This window comes from Henckelia pumila, chromosome 2, assembly GCF_033568475.1.
Source record: "Henckelia pumila isolate YLH828 chromosome 2, ASM3356847v2, whole genome shotgun sequence".
NCBI classification, from domain to species: domain Eukaryota; kingdom Viridiplantae; phylum Streptophyta; class Magnoliopsida; order Lamiales; family Gesneriaceae; genus Henckelia; species Henckelia pumila.
The window spans coordinates 169692410-169708991 of NC_133121.1; the positions used below are offsets into that span (position 1 = coordinate 169692410).

The 16582-nt window shown below is 34.6% G+C and overlaps 1 protein-coding gene across 1 annotated transcript; it reads left to right on the forward strand.

The window, feature by feature from the left end:
* Window positions 1–8747: 8747 nt before the first annotated feature.
* Window positions 8748–16345, forward strand: LOC140881331 (cellulose synthase A catalytic subunit 6 [UDP-forming]-like). Its single transcript, XM_073286541.1, has 14 exons — window positions 8748–9421; window positions 9904–10099; window positions 10380–10588; window positions 10798–10900; window positions 10990–11140; window positions 11646–11912; window positions 12200–12545; window positions 12722–12859; window positions 12950–13075; window positions 13167–13379; window positions 13458–13731; window positions 13840–14036; window positions 14308–14658; window positions 15340–16345. Exons 1-14 carry the CDS (start codon window positions 9344–9346, stop codon window positions 15919–15921), a joined length of 3231 nt encoding a protein of 1076 aa, XP_073142642.1. The 5' UTR covers window positions 8748–9343; the 3' UTR covers window positions 15922–16345.
* Window positions 16346–16582: the final 237 nt, after the last annotated feature.

Genomic DNA, 16582 nt, shown 5'->3' on the forward strand with positions numbered 1-16582 from the left:
TATGTTGCGGAAATATCATCCAGATCCTTTGCATATTCTTCATCCTGACGAGGCTGAACTGGATGAGACCCTGAGCTGCTTCAAGCGACTGATTCAGATCCTTGACAGAAAGGAGAAACAGCTCAGAATCAAGTCGATTCCGTTGGTGAAGGTTCAGTGCAGCCATCACAGAGTCAAGAAAGCGACATGGGAGACAGAATCTGATATGCGACATAGATTTCCGGACTTATTTATCTGACGTGAGTCCTTATTCAGTTTCTTTATTCTCTATCTTATGTGTTGATTTTATCTGATTTTGAGGACGAAATCTATTCTTAGGGGGGAGAATTGTAACGCCCCAAATTTATTTTAATTGATTTTATTTGAGATAATCGGAGATTATAGAATTTTAGGATCGATTTGATTTTGATCAGGGACTATTTTGCAATTTTCGGAATTTTCAGGGACTAAAGTGCAAATTTGGTATTTGTTAAAATATCTTGGCTAGTTGACTTGGTCTTCATCTTCCCATTCCTTCTCCTCCACCTCCAACACGCCTCCCTCTATTTTTGAAGAGAAAAAAGCCTCTTCAAGCTTTCAGATTTGGGTTTTTGTTCGATCTGTCCGGTAGAAATTAAATCAGAAGTCATATTGGAGATCACAGCTTTGAGAGCTCCGTTCTGAAGTAAGTTTCTTTGATTTCTGCGAAGATTCATTTTATGGACGTTGCTAGAATCAATTTATTTTCGGAGATATCGTGTCTGAGCTATCATGTATTGTTTATTCTCAGTCGGATCGGAAAAAGAACGTCGTTCGGAATTGTTATTAATTTTCTTGTGTTTTTTGAAAATTGGGATTTGAGATTTGGTTGATTTGAGTTGTTTTGATGAGATTGGAGTTGTATGAGTTGAATGAGATATTGTAATGTTGTCTGTGGTTTTCGGTTAGTCGATTTATAGTCGTTATGCTACCGGTTTGAGATTTTAGATTTTGGGGAAATTGATGTGAGTTTTGGATTGGTTTTGGATTGATTGATGTTGATGTTCTTAATTATCTCCTTTCAGACTTGTTTGAGCATCGTTGGACTCGGAGTTCTTAGAGTTCGAATCATCGAAGATTCTATTAAGGTTTGGTATCGAGTTACCTTTTTAGTTGAATTGATTTTCGTTTGGATTGTGATGGGAATTCTTGTCTTTGTAGCAATCCAGTTTGGAGAAACATTTGAATCGAGAAAGGTATAAGACGACATTGGATGGAATAGGACGATTAACTCAAATCCGGATTGATTCGAGTGTCCTAGAGGAATCACATACTTTCATGTTTATGTGAATTACTTGAATTACATGATTGAATGTTTTAGTTTTTCATATGCATTCATATTGAGCCAAACGATTCGTTTCATTTGAATTAGATGATCTGGGGATTATAGTCGAGTGGCACTAGTAGGCGATTTACTACAGTGGCCGATCAACTCACTATTGAATGCTCCGGAGTCTGGAGGATTGAAGTATACATCGTCCACCTCGAAAGGAAAATTCGGTGTGATTGTTATGATATTTCATCCTCGGGATCCCAACCAAAGAATAGAGGAACCGATCTAGAATTTTGAAGTAATGCATTCATTTACTCTCATTTTTTAATATCTGGAAGTTGATGTATTTCATTTTTGAGATGCCTATTTGATATAGCATGTTTGTCTCTTTTACTGGGAATATTATTCTCACAAGATTTATCCGGCTGTTGTCTTATCTTTATATGTGTGCTTAACAACAGGTGGGGCAGGAACGAGTCAGAGATCGCTTGGATAGTTGGGATGTGAAGATAGAGTGAGGACTTGGTGTTTTAGAAGTCGATTACGTAATCGGACTTAGTTTGTACTTGAATTTGTTTTGAGTATTTTTGTACTGAAAACATAGAATCGAAGCATGTTCTACTAGTCTGAATAAATGTATAACTCTAGAACTACCTTGTATTGTATTATGAATGTTGATTGGTGTGAGTTATGCATGTTGAGTTGATGTGGTATTATAGATTGAGCTTGAGAGCAATTTCTGAGTTTTTGCTTCAGAATTGTGTCCGCTCGATCGGTAGTTTATTACCGATCAAGCGAGGAGTCTTTTTTAGGCGAGGCAGAACTTTTCTCGCTCGATCGGTAAATTTCTACCGATCGAGCGAGGGGTCCTGGCATTGTTGGGCAGGGTTTTACTCGCTCGATCGGTAAGAAATTACAGATCGAGCGAGGCACTGTTCACAGGAAATAAAAAAAAATTTATTGTTTCAAGCTTGGCTCTTGTATGCTTTTATGTTGGTTTATTCTAGTTTAGATGATTGGAATCGAGGTCCTCACAATATCATAATAATTTCCAAAGTTAGTTCCATGATCTCCAACTAAATTTCCATGGATCCTAAGTCCTTCAATTCTTGATGGCAAATTAAGAGACATTTCTTGGAACCATATGAATCTTCGAGCGCCTTCTAGATTCATATTAGACTCCCCTTTTTCAAAAAGATTTGTCCTTAAATCTTGCCCCTTGTCTACAAAAACCAAGAAAGAATTAGAAACTTTAAAAATATTTTCCACAGACAATAATATACCTTGCACACTCAAAACCATATCAAGACTCACGAAATTTTTTATGCATAAATTAAACACATCAACATCATTAGCATGCAAAAACGTGATTGATATTCCATTAAGCATTACAAAAATCAAGTTCCTCCCCTTCTTAGACCTAGTTAACACCAACACAAAATTCATAGTTAAGTACAACCATTATGTTCTAGGAATAAGAATGTTCCACTCACAACCCCACTCAACATATCTTTTCATATGTAACCACAACAAATATTCATGCAACTTATTCATTGCTCTATAATCGCCCAAACAACAAATCAACTTCATACTACATATTCCCCCTACAAATAACTCATTCAAAGAAGAATATGAAACAAAGACCTTATCCTCAAACAAGTTCTTGCTTACAAAGAATTTTTCATGAGTGTCATGCAAACATAACTCGAACACATTTTTCTAACCATTATCCAATGCATTCCACTCCGTAACATTCTCAATCCACAACAAATTCAAGAACAAGGTAGATAAAAATACGTACTTTTGTGATAGTGTAGTAACCACCACATACTCCTTACCTTGTTGACAATTAATCAACTTTCCACCAAGAACTCTCTTTCCTTGAGAACGCACATCATAAACAAATACAACAAGTTCTCTTATACACAATACACACACTTTTAAATTTTCATAAAAATCCCTTTCACTATGTGTAGATAACACAAGTATCAAATGTTCAACATGCCCATTCAAAATTTTGATATATACTAAGATATAATCAAAGTATAACACAATAAATTTACCTCCAGACGCATGCAAAATATAACACATCAATCTCATGAAAGTATTACGCATATTAGCTAGCCCAAAAGTCATCACTAGACAATCAAGCAAAACAACACACACCAACTTACTTACTCTTGTATCACACCAAGATTCTAATACATCAAGAACAAGAAATGACTTCAACACTACCATATGATCCAAATTATTCAATTCTTCAACATACCTAGATTCCCATAACTTAAGATCAAGATATGAATTCAATCCATATTTCATAGATAGCATATTCACAAATCTCTCAACAAAGAAATTTAATCCAAGCAATTTATAATTTAGACCATACCTTTGAAAATAGACATTTGATTGGAATTCAACATTTAAATTTAAATCATACCTCTCGAATGGAATAATTCTCAAATCTCTAACCTCTCCAAGGACGTGACCAACCTCATATGGAACCAACATGTTAAGACTTTTAGTATTATTTCTCCTTTTCATTCTTCATCAATTCATCTCCAAAATCTTGCAAAGAAGAACTAACGCTGCTCGGGATTGAACCGGCTAAATCATGACAATGAGATAAAACCTCTTTGTACAAAAGTACTTTAGGGATTTTATTCAATTGCAAAAACTTTTGAACCTCACAATTTTGGACCATAATATTTTCTTTTTTTTATTGGTCTCTTTTCCCTCTTTTCTTTTCTCTCTTTTTTTTTCATCTCAAAGGCCACCTCACTCTTTTGTACACTCTTTTTTTCGGTCTTTTCTTTTTGTTTTTCTTTTTCCATGGCTATCTCACTTTTTTTATCACTCTTTTTTCAGCCATATCACTCAAATTTTCAAATTCCAATTGATCCTCAAGAACTTATTTTGGACTCAATTGAATAGCAATATTATAAGACTCATCCAACAAATTACTAATCCCACAATGAACATCAATAGGACTCTCATCTATCACAAGAACATTAGATGACTCGTCAACACCTACAAACTCACCTACCACTTCACATTCTTCAACACTAACATCATCAACCAATGAAGTTTCATCCTCAAGTTTCTCAACTTTTTCAACTTCAACTTTTTCCTCATCAACTACAACATTTGATTCAACATCTACTTGAGAACCCACCACTTTCAACATAGACTCCTTTAGACATTGCCTCATATCATGCTCATATTTTCTAGAACACCATAAGCATATAATATCACAAGTACTAGAATTTGAAAGTTTAGATGTACCTTGATATTAATGCTTTGGGACTCCACTTTTCTTCTCATTAGGAACAAAACATGTCTGCATAGCTCTCTTCACCTCATCCCATGTAGAAATAGTACTAATTTCATGCCTTTTTCTATTCACCACCACTTTATCCCACCAAGTGCAAGCATAGTCGGTAAACTCTTTTAAGACAAGTTTAACCTTCTTAGCTTCAGAAAAATCATGACCTTCAAATATATCCTCTACTCTTTTCTCCCACTTCAAATTCGAATCCGAATCCATATCTCCATTGAACGACGGAATTTTATTTTTCTTAAACAAATCCAAATAATAATAAAAATCTCTCATATCTCCTTCATCATATCTCCTTTCATCTCCATACCCATCAACTCTTCTCTCTCCCCTGCTACTATCATACCCATAGAATTGTATTTGAAACATTTTACCTACAAGAAAAAAATTAGTAATAAAATATCCTCACCCAAATTCTCACAATTCACTCCAAAGGAATTCACCCAAACACTCTTTTTTTTTCACTCAAAATAAAGAATAGCTTGTTCTTTGTGGTTGAAGAATATCAAAATCACTAGTTCAAAAACTTGTAAACACTTGTCAATCGACTCACGTAGACTGCGCAAAAACAAGCAAAGGACTTATGAATATAGAATGGACTCGACATCCAAGGATGAACAAGACACAAGAAAATTGACCACAAATTATTTTTCTTCCTTTTTCTGACAATTTCGATCTCTAATTTTTTTTGACCGATCTCAAATCTCTTTTTTTTTTTTGAATTTTTGAATTTTTCTCTTTTTTTTTTAATAATAACTTGTAGCACAAGAAACGAAACTTGGGTGACAAGATTGACAGAACGAAGAATGACGAACGAAGAACAAAGGATGAAGAACGGATAAGAAGAACGAAGAACAGATAAGAAGAACAAATAGAAAGATACGACTTACTTGATCAAGAGAACCATGCTTTGATACCGAATGATGCGAATCTTGGATGCATGAAAAGCAAACTCGACTATATTAAAATCGTATCATCAATCCAATAGCAAAAAGATTCTTTAATTTTGCCCCGATCTTTTGAACAAGTAAGTTTTCAGATATCCACCTCTAGTTTACAACGAAACTAGCAACAGATAATCACAAGATAAACAATCAATCACAACGGAACCTTCAGAAAACTTGTTTTTGACAATCCACGAAGATAATCAATTGACAAACACCACAAAGTTAATGAAACTTTGATAAATAATTCATTAACTTCAATAATCTGTCTCTCATGAATGAGAAGTTTACAATATATAAAAGAAATAAACTAGGAATCTTAATAAAATTAGACTAAAAATTTTCTAGTTGGATTATAATTCCAAAATCCTTAAGATAATGCAAAATATATCTAAAGATATCAAAGATATCTCCTAAAAGTTTTCTAGTAGACTTATAACACTCAAAATAGGAAAAATACTACCAAAATATCAAAAATCCCGAACACACACAAAGCACACCGAGTGTATGTTTTTCAGGCAGGCGCGGGCGCGCATGGAGTACGTATTTCTCGTCTTCAAAATCAACCAGCAGCGCGGGCGCGCATGCATTTCGCAGGTAAGGCGCGGGCGCGCCGAAGCTTCGAACCATCCACTTTCTTTTTGTGTTTTCTTTGATGTTTTCTTCACTTTCTTGATGATTTTGGTCTTGAAAAATATTACAATAATTTCCAAAGTTAGTTCCATGCTCTCCAACTAAATTTTCATGGATCCCAAGTCCTTCAATTCTTGATGGAAAATTAAGAGACATTTTTTGGAAACATATGAATCTTGGAGCGACTTTTAGATTCATATATGTGTGTGTGTGTGTGTATAATAAGTATACATAACCTCTGAGAGTATGCCAAGTTATATACTCAGTTTAATCACTAGGTCTAAACACTTTATACACACGAGCTCGAGAGTTCGTAGACTCTGGAGGTAGAACTGTCAAAATGAGTTAATCCACCAATTGAGTGTATTCAATCCAGAGTTTTAAAGAGGTGTATTCGTTGCAAAAATTTATTGAATTTTTTTAAATGACAGACTTTTATAGAGTTGGTGGATTTCTACAGACTTTAATAGAATCTCACAGACTTTTAAAGATTTTCACAGAATTTTGCAGATTTATTTTCCATGACTTTTATATATTGACATTTTAAAATTTTTTTAGAATCCTATGAATTTTGTAATTCAGGATTTTGATTTTGATTTATTTCTTAGAATTATTAATCGAATGTCAATAACTTCTATTTATATTTTTTTAAAATAATTATATGGGCAATTTGCTCAAAAATCCCCAAATGCAAACATGTTTTGCTTTGGGATCCCTAGTCATAAAATGTGGTACAAAATAATACAAGATGTGGTACAAAACCATATAAGATGTGGTACAAATTAACAAAAATTATGGTACAAAAAAATGGCTAGGGAGTGCAGAGCAAAACATATTTGCATTGGGGATTTTTGAGCAATTTGCACTAATTATATTTCTTTAAAATATTTTTATCTATCAATGTAAATTATTTTTACTAATAAATTTGGTTTACAAAATCGATAAGTACTATTAAATTTATTGTAATTAAGAAATTAATATAATTCTATAAAATTTCAATATATTTAATTTTATAATATAGTATCTTTATTTATATATATATATATATATATATTCTTATTAATAAAATTTTAAAATTATGTTAATATATCAAGTCAATATATATCAACCATATACATATTATTACGTACAATTATTTAATTAATTACGGAGTTTTGATCCGAAAAATATTTCTTTGAAATTAAAATATGATGTTTTTTTTTCTTTTTATTTTTGGAAAATATATAATAATATTTTCAAATATACATATGCAGTTCCGTCCTTTAGCTTTTGTCTCAAAGTGAATTGTAGCTCACATGCAAAGAATCTTTGTAATATTTGCCACAATTTCATTAAAGTCTTGGTCAATATATTCCAACTAAATACTTAATTTTCGTCTTTTATATGCAAATTTACCAAATTAGTAGAGTCACATTGGAATACCGACAGTGAAGCAGGGGCATATTTGCCATTTCATATTATTAAATAGTATTTCAATGCACTGAATACAATAATTTTACTATTTTAATATGTTTTACTAAAAAAAAAAAAGAATTCTATTAGATAAAATATTGCCACTATGAAAATTTTGTGTTTGAAAAATAATCCGTTGAATAGGGTAACGATGCTACCCAAGGGTAGTGCTCTGGGGATGGCGTGACGGATTATGATTGATCATAATCAGTGGGTCCACTGATTTTGATCAATCATGGGGTTACATGTTGCCCGTAGGGTAGTATTCTACGGACAGCATGAACAAAACCGTTGAATAGATTCTTCTTATATGGCCTTATAGAGCTTTATCCGTGAGGCATGATAATTTTACTTGTATTTAAAATAAAAATAATATTTTTTATATAAAATAATTAATCTTTTGTGAGGCGGGTTAACCATGCTCATATTTACAATAAAAAATAATATTTTTGTCATAAAAAATAATATTTTTTAATGAGTGACCCAAATAAGAGATTCATCCCATAAAATTAACCCGTAAAACTGTCTCGCCAGAATTTTCGTATATTCCAGTTTGCTTTGTTAGACATCTAGTCTAATACCATTTATTTTTATAAAAAATGTAATACGATAAAATAAAATAAAAACTCGAATATAATAGATTGTGGAAAATAATACTTTATTATATATTATAAAAAAATTAATATATTTAAAGTTACATAAAAACTTATATAAAATCGTAGCAATAATTTTGTGAAAATGATCCATAACAGACTTGACTTATGAAATTATTTTATGCCAAACTTATTAGCGCGCATTGGGTCAAGAGACTTACTCCGTTATATTTTAAAAAGATTACATAAACTTCTAACGAAACAGTCTCACAAGCCAATTTGTGAGACAAAACATCTATTCACTCCGACTTATAAAAAATATATATATAAAATTAATTTATTATATTTTTTATGATAAATATGATGGAGTTCATTGTCTCACATATATCAGCAAAGTAATTTTTAATGGTAACAAATGCATATCTTTAAGTAATTAAAATTAAAATAAAATTTGGCACTCACTCTCACAGTCTCGCCATTTCACTAACCAGACAGATCACACGATCTCTACATATTTTGATCAATCCATCAAGAATTATTAGATTTTTCACTGCGTTGAATCTTCAAACAATTCTTGTAAAAGAAAATAATTCACACAAATTTGTCTTTGTCGATCTCTTCTTCAACCCCCGTGGCAAATGATTCTCTGATCCACACACTACAGCTTTTCCCCAGCTCACCACAGGGAGACCCCTTTTGTTTTTAATTATTATCAGGGGTTTTTCTCTCAAGAAAAGAATAATAATATATTATTAAAAAAAAAAGAAAGAAGAAAACTCAACACAACTACCCCAAGAATTTCTTTACAATATAACCCACATTTCTTTTGGCCAAATGTATTGATATTTTGTTTTCTTTAGTGTATGTTGACGTTTCATTTTCACTCTGATTGTTTTAATCGGAGGGGGCTTTGATCTTTTCCTTTTTTTGCTCTTTAATTGATGTCTGAAAATGGGCTTTCGTTGATATTGCGTAATTGTGGCGGTCTCTTTTGTTTTCGATTGTGAAAGAGGTGCTGTTACAGTGTGTGTTGTGTGTTTGAGGGGAGAGCAGAGGAGTGCTTTTCCTCTGGCATTTTTTCTTTTTCTTGGTTGGGATGGCTACAGGAAGGCTTGTGGCTGGTTCACACAACAGGAATGAATTTGTACTTATCAATGCTGATGAAATTGGAAGGGTGAGTGCCTGAGAATTGTGTATTCGTGTTGGTATTTTGGTGAACTTTGGCTCTTTTTCAAGTGTTGTGATCAAATTTCTGTTTCTTGGATATGCACTTTGGTCCACTTCAGTTAATGTGTTTTTGAGTGGTGAACGAAAGTTCTGTTTTGGCCTTGATATCTCTTGCGTTCTTGCCATTTTGGTGTGTGGAAGCTCAGATCTTCCTAATTTCTTGAAAATTTTGCAGTCATTCCACTTATTTTTTTTTCCAAAAAGATTACCATTACCATTATTTTCGTTAATCTTGATACAGTTTCTGCAGTATCTAAATGACTTGCTTTCTTTACTTAGTTTTCTTTTTGTCTTTTTCTTTTTTGCTCATGTTCAACTTTTCATGATTTTAGACCTCTTTCATCTCCCATTATTGTGCTTCAAACGGAGTTTAATTATCTGTAAATCTTGAAGTTTCTTGATATGAGGACTTAATTTTTCCAACTTCAGGTGACTTCCGTCAAAGAATTGACCGGGCAGAAATGTCAAATTTGTGGAGATGAGATTGAATTTAGTATAGATGGAGAACCTTTTGTTGCCTGCAATGAATGTGCTTTCCCTGTTTGTAGACCTTGTTATGAATACGAAAGAAGGGAAGGTAACCAAGCTTGCCCTCAGTGCAGAACCAGATACAAGCGCATAAAAGGTAATTAATTCTTGTTATTTACTAGTTTTTCTTCGGTTACTCTCAAACATTACTGCTTTTTAGAATTCAGTTGACCAGGAGAGGTAATTTAATGCATAGGTGAAACTGGTTTTCAGAGGGGGTGATCTCTGTCTTATTTCAGTTAGATCTAATGTTTGTCGCTTGTTACAATCCAAATCTTATAAAAAATACATCTATGGCGAGGAAATAATTGCTCCCAACTAGTCTCTTTGGTTGCTTTTGGCTATAGTTTAATTCGTAAGCCACTTCAAATTTTCAGGGAGTCCAAGGGTTGACGGAGATGAAGATGAAGATGAATTTGATGATTTGGAGAATGAATTTGAAAGGAAAGATCCTTTGCATTTTTCGGGATCTGGAATATATGGTCGCAATAATATCGGCAGGAGTGCTTCCAGAATCACCGATTCTTCAGACACTCACCCTTCTCATGTTAACTCTGAAATCCCTCTACTTACTTATGGTCAAGAGGTAGATTCAAGCCTCAACAGCTTTTCTTGATAATTTTTTTTCTTGATTTTTGCTTGTGTTTGTTAATGTTGTTTCGATTTACTTATGGTCAAGAGGTAGATTCAAGCCTCAACAGCTTTTCATGATAATTTGTTCTCTTGATTTTTGCTTGTGTTTGTTAATGTTATTTCGATTTGCAAATCTTTCTGAAATCTTGAGTCTTGATGTAGGATGATACCATTTCGGCTGATAAACATGCTCTAATTATCCCTTCCTTTATGAGTCATGAAAGACGAGTTCATCCGATGCCATTTACCGATTCTTCCATGTCCTGTAAGTTCTTTAAATTCGACAGTGTGATTGTTTGCAGTTATTTTTCTGAGTTAGATCTTAGAAGTGTTATTCCCCGATGGACATTGCAGTGCCGCCGCGACCTATGGATCCTAATAAAGACTTAGCTGTATATGGCTATGGTACTATTGCTTGGAAGGAAAGAATGGAGGAGTGGAAGAAAAAGCAAAATGATAGACTTCAAATGGTCGAGCATCAAGGAGATGATCCTGATTTACCCAAGTAGGTCCATTGTTTCAGTTCCTTTTCTTCATACTTTGTGATTAGTAATGCCACTTATGGCAACTTAGTGGTTTTGGTGTTTCAGCTAACTCTTTTTCGTCTTTAGAAAATTACGTAGAATTTTAGTAATTTTGACTTGTAACTTTTGTATCTATTCTTTTGTTTGTTGGAATTTATGGTTAAAAAGTGTGTAGCATTAATTACAAGGCTTTAATGCGTAACATATTTGTTTTTCTTTTCTTTGGAGAGTTATTTAATTTGCTCAACAGTTGACCAAATGCTGAACTTGTAGTTTTGTTCTCAGTTGAGAATTAGAGAACTTAACTGTATAGTCGGATTTTAAGTAATCAAACTCTAAAATTTATTTTGTTTCTAAATGTTATATGTATGTTTCTATGTGTAAACTTTTTGCAATTCAAGTATGCAAAACTAACTTTATATACTTTTATTTAATCATGTCGTTCTTTTAGTGGTATCGTACCAATTCCCCCGTCTCTATTTGTAGGATGGATGAAGGGAGGCAACCACTTTCTAGGAAGTTACCAATTTCTTCAAGCAAGATAAGCCCTTACAGAATAGTCATTGTGCTTCGAATGGCAATTCTAGGGTTGTTCTTTCACTACAGAATTCTCCATCCTGTTAATGATGCATATGGATTATGGCTGACATCAGTCATATGTGAAATATGGTTCGCGGTGTCATGGATATTCGATCAGTTTCCGAAATGGTTCCCTATTGAACGGGAAACTTATCTCGACAGACTATCTCTAAGGTATATTTGATCACCATATTTATCCTTTCGTTGTTTTATGATATTTCTCATTCATCCCTCTTATCTTGGGTCAATGATTGAATTTCTTGTAAGGTTTCTGCTTCATTTTCTATTTAAAAAGGTAAAAAAAAATCTTTTCACTATTACATCCAAATATTAATCCCCTTCCTTGTTAATGAAGTCCTTGTAAATAAAGTGATCTTTTGAGCTATGTGCTTAAATCGATCTATATTTATATTTCATGCCTCTTATGATCTCAAGTTGGTATGAATTAAATTCTGTGTAAGGTATGAGAAAGAAGGAAAGCCCTCCGAGCTATCTTCTGTTGACATATTTGTGAGCACGGTGGATCCCTCAAAAGAGCCTCCACTAATTACTGCAAACACTGTTCTTTCCATTCTTGCCGTGGATTATCCGATCGACAAGGTTACGTGCTACGTCTCAGATGATGGTGCCGCAATGCTCACTTTTGAAGCTCTTTCTGAAACATCTGAGTTTGCCAGAAAATGGGTCCCATTCTGCAAGAAATTTAACATTGAACCTCGGGCCCCTGAATGGTACTTTGCTCAAAAAATTGACTATTTGAGAGACAAGGTTGAACCAACATTCGTGAGGGAACGTCGTGCAATGAAGGTGTTGTACTTTATCCTTCTAGTTTTTTTGCAAATCTTCAATTTCCATCAAACACGACCTTATTTGTTTCTAGTTACTCAAACACCAGCATAATCTAGTTGTTCTTTGAATATGTTCTATTTGGGGTTAAACCGAGTCGATCACTGAAATAGTCTGCTGCAACTGTTCTCTTGCAGAGAGAGTACGAAGAGTTTAAAGTTCGATTAAATGGATTGGTTGCAATGGCGCAGAAAGTTCCCGAGGATGGTTGGACGATGCAGGATGGAACTCCCTGGCCAGGAAATCATGTCAGGGATCATCCTGGAATGATCCAGGTATTGTGAACGTGCTCTTCATTTGTACCATGATTAGCATAACAGTGCAGATAAAATAAATTATTTGGTAAGCAACATTTTCTTTAATAGGTGTTCTTGGGTCAAAATGGCGTTCGGGATATTGAAGGGAATGAGTTGCCTCGTCTTGTATACGTTTCTCGTGAGAAAAGGCCGGGATTTGATCACCACAAAAAAGCCGGTGCCATGAATGCTTTGGTAACTCTCATTCTTTTTAATACAAGTTGTTAAATGTAATTAGCTATCGAATTTATTAATTTTCGTTGTTCTTAACTTTTTGTAATTTTAGATACGGGTGTCTGCTGTCATATCAAATGCACCGTACCTACTTAACGTGGATTGCGATCACTATATAAATAATAGCAAGGCTCTTAGAGAAGCTATGTGTTTTATGATGGATCCTCAAGACGGAAAGAAAATATGCTACGTCCAATTTCCTCAAAGATTCGATGGAATTGATCGGCATGATAGATATTCGAATCGCAACGTTGTCTTTTTTGATGTATGTATAATCCTCTTTGGTGTTCATATTATAAGTTATGTATTCATATGAGACTAATGGCATCCTAATTTCCAATAGATAAATATGAAAGGGCTCGATGGGATCCAAGGTCCAATTTACGTTGGAACTGGATGTGTCTTTCGAAGGAAAGCCCTTTATGGATATGATGCCCCTAAGAAGGCAAAACCCCCTGGAAAAACATGCAATTGTTGGCCGAACTGGTGTTGCTGCTGTTGTGGATCAAGAAAGAAGAATAAGAAAGGGAAATCAAAGGATAACAAGAAAAATACGAAGAGCAGGGAAGGTTCGTCCCAGATTCACGCTCTTGAAAATATCGAGGAAGGAGTCAAAGGTGTGTAACGAAATACGAAAGCAAAGTATTCATATATGTGAAAACATATCTTTGAATCTGAAAGTGTGAGTTTTGTTCTTCTTGTAATTGGGTTCTTGTTTTTGGCAGGAATTGATGGTGAAAAATCAACCCTCATGCCCCAGGTAAAGCTAGAGAAAAAATTTGGACAGTCACCGGTTTTCATAGCTTCGACACATCTAGAAGAAGGTGGCATCCCCTCGGGGGCAACATCTGCGTCACTCCTGAAAGAAGCTATACATGTCATTAGTTGTGGCTATGAAGATAAAACAGAATGGGGAAGAGAGGTATGCATCCAGATCTTGGTTAAAGTTCTTTTATTACTCCCAAGGGCTCACATATACAAAATTTTGCATAATGATTTCCTGCTAACAACTATTCATATTCATCTTCGTGTTACAAAGAGGATTAGTCGTAATGGATGAAAAGATCAATTTCTTTTTTTTTTATTTATAATTATTTACAATCCCCTCCTACAATCTGACAATAGATAGGGTTTTATATCATCAAAACACTTTCTTGATGTTTATATTAATTCTCACCATTATGTACCATCAGGTTGGATGGATTTACGGTTCAGTTACCGAAGATATCTTAACTGGTTTTAAGATGCACTGTCATGGGTGGAGATCTGTGTACTGCATACCCAAAAGACCTGCATTCAAAGGGTCGGCTCCAATCAATCTTTCGGATCGTTTGCACCAAGTTCTTCGATGGGCTTTGGGATCAGTTGAAATTTTTTTCAGCAGACACTGCCCTATTTGGTATGGATATGGGTGTGGTCTAAAACCGCTCGAGAGATTTTCATACATAAACTCAGTCGTCTATCCATTGACATCCATTCCATTGATTGCTTATTGTACCTTACCAGCAGTTTGCCTCCTTACTGGAAAATTCATTGTCCCTGAGGTAAGACCCTATCAAGAGTCAAGCTCGGTTTCATAATGCATACTGCTATGAACATTTTGGTTGTTTTTAGTTCCAACTTCATGACTGTTCCTAATGTAGTAACCTGTGATTAGGGGGGCAATCAAGATTTTGGTTGAAATGATAATCAGAATATTTTTCAGGGCAAGAACCTTTTTTTTTTCCAAAAAACTAATCATGTGATTTTTTTTCACTATTTTTTTATTGAACCGATATTTTAAGATCTTTGCCTTTGATAGGACTAAAACTATGCATCAACTTGATATCTTTTGGTTATACATGAATACCACACAAAATTCATTATTCTTGTTTAGGCAATGGAGGATCGGAGTATACATGATTATACCAAAAATTTTAACCAGCGATATAGTGATGAATGCTGTATATATTATTATTGGTATTATGTTAGGTCATATACTCAAAGCAAATGAATTGTAAGTTAGAGCAAATGTTAAGGGGCAACAATTTCTCATTGTCTGCTGTTATTATTGTGCGGACAGCAATCAAAGCATGGTGTTTGTGTTGTAAGTAGCTTTGTTACCATGAACGATACAACAGCGGGAAATCATTACTACACTTGGAAAATGGAGAGTTCCTTACATAGAATTTCTTGCTTGCGATACATGGCATTTTAGCTAAACATATTTCTTGCTTCATCAACAGATCAGCAACTATGCCAGCATAATTTTCATGGCCCTCTTTTTATCAATTGCTGTAACCAGTGTCCTAGAAATGCAATGGGGGCGTGTAGCAATCGATGACCTGTGGAGAAACGAGCAGTTTTGGGTAATTGGTGGCGTCTCATCCCATTTCTTTGCTCTAATCCAAGGGCTTCTCAAGGTCTTGGCCGGTGTAAACACTAACTTCACCGTCACATCCAAAGCAGCCGATGATGGAGAGTTTTCCGAGCTTTACCTCTTCAAATGGACATCTTTGTTGATACCTCCTCTGACACTAATGATCATCAACATTATCGGGGTCATAGTTGGGATTTCAGATGCCATTAGCAATGGGTACGAGTCATGGGGCCCACTATTCGGAAGACTTTTCTTCGCCATTTGGGTGATTCTCCATTTATACCCTTTCCTCAAAGGGTTTATGGGTAAGCAGGACAGGGTCCCCACTATTATTGTGGTATGGTCTATTCTTCTTGCTTCTATATTCTCGTTATTGTGGGTACGAATCAACCCGTTCTTGTCGAGAGATGGGATCATTTTAGAAGTTTGCGGGTTGAACTGTGACTAAAGTACATGGAAACATCTGGTTGTTCCGAGACATTGACCGTCGAAAAGTTGCTTGGAAACTCTTGCAACGGATCGAGTTTGGTGTAAATTCGTCCATATATAGTGGAAAAGAAAAAAACGTTTGAAGAAGTACCCTGGGAGGATGATTTGTTGTGTAGATAAAAAAGGGCTCCTAAGCACACAATTTATATTGCTTTTCAATGATTCTTTGGATAAGTTATGTTCTTTATTCAACCCTAAAGAAAATAAAGTTATTCATAAATTTTGTACCTCAATGTTCTTCTTGCGATAATTTATTATTTGAAAATTTGTGATATGAATTCTGGTTTTTTTGTAGTCAATATTTTGGATGTATACGCAATTGTAAGAAAACAAGGCCATTCATTGTTTTTTGAGTTCGAATGATAAAAAGCTTATTTCATTTATTAGATTGCAATATTAATTTAGTGCTCCGTCAGGCTCTCATCCTTAGCAGAAAATTCGTTGTTGCCTCCTGTAGAGAGTCTGGGCTGCGTCTCTGTCGAAGTCTCCATGTGGCCTCGGATCAGTGGGCAAGAGTCTAGGCCACGTCTCTGTCGAAGTCTCCGTGTGGCCTCGGATCAGTGGGTAGAGTCTAGGCCGCGACTCTGTTGAAGTTGCAGTGTGGCCTCGGATCAGTGGGT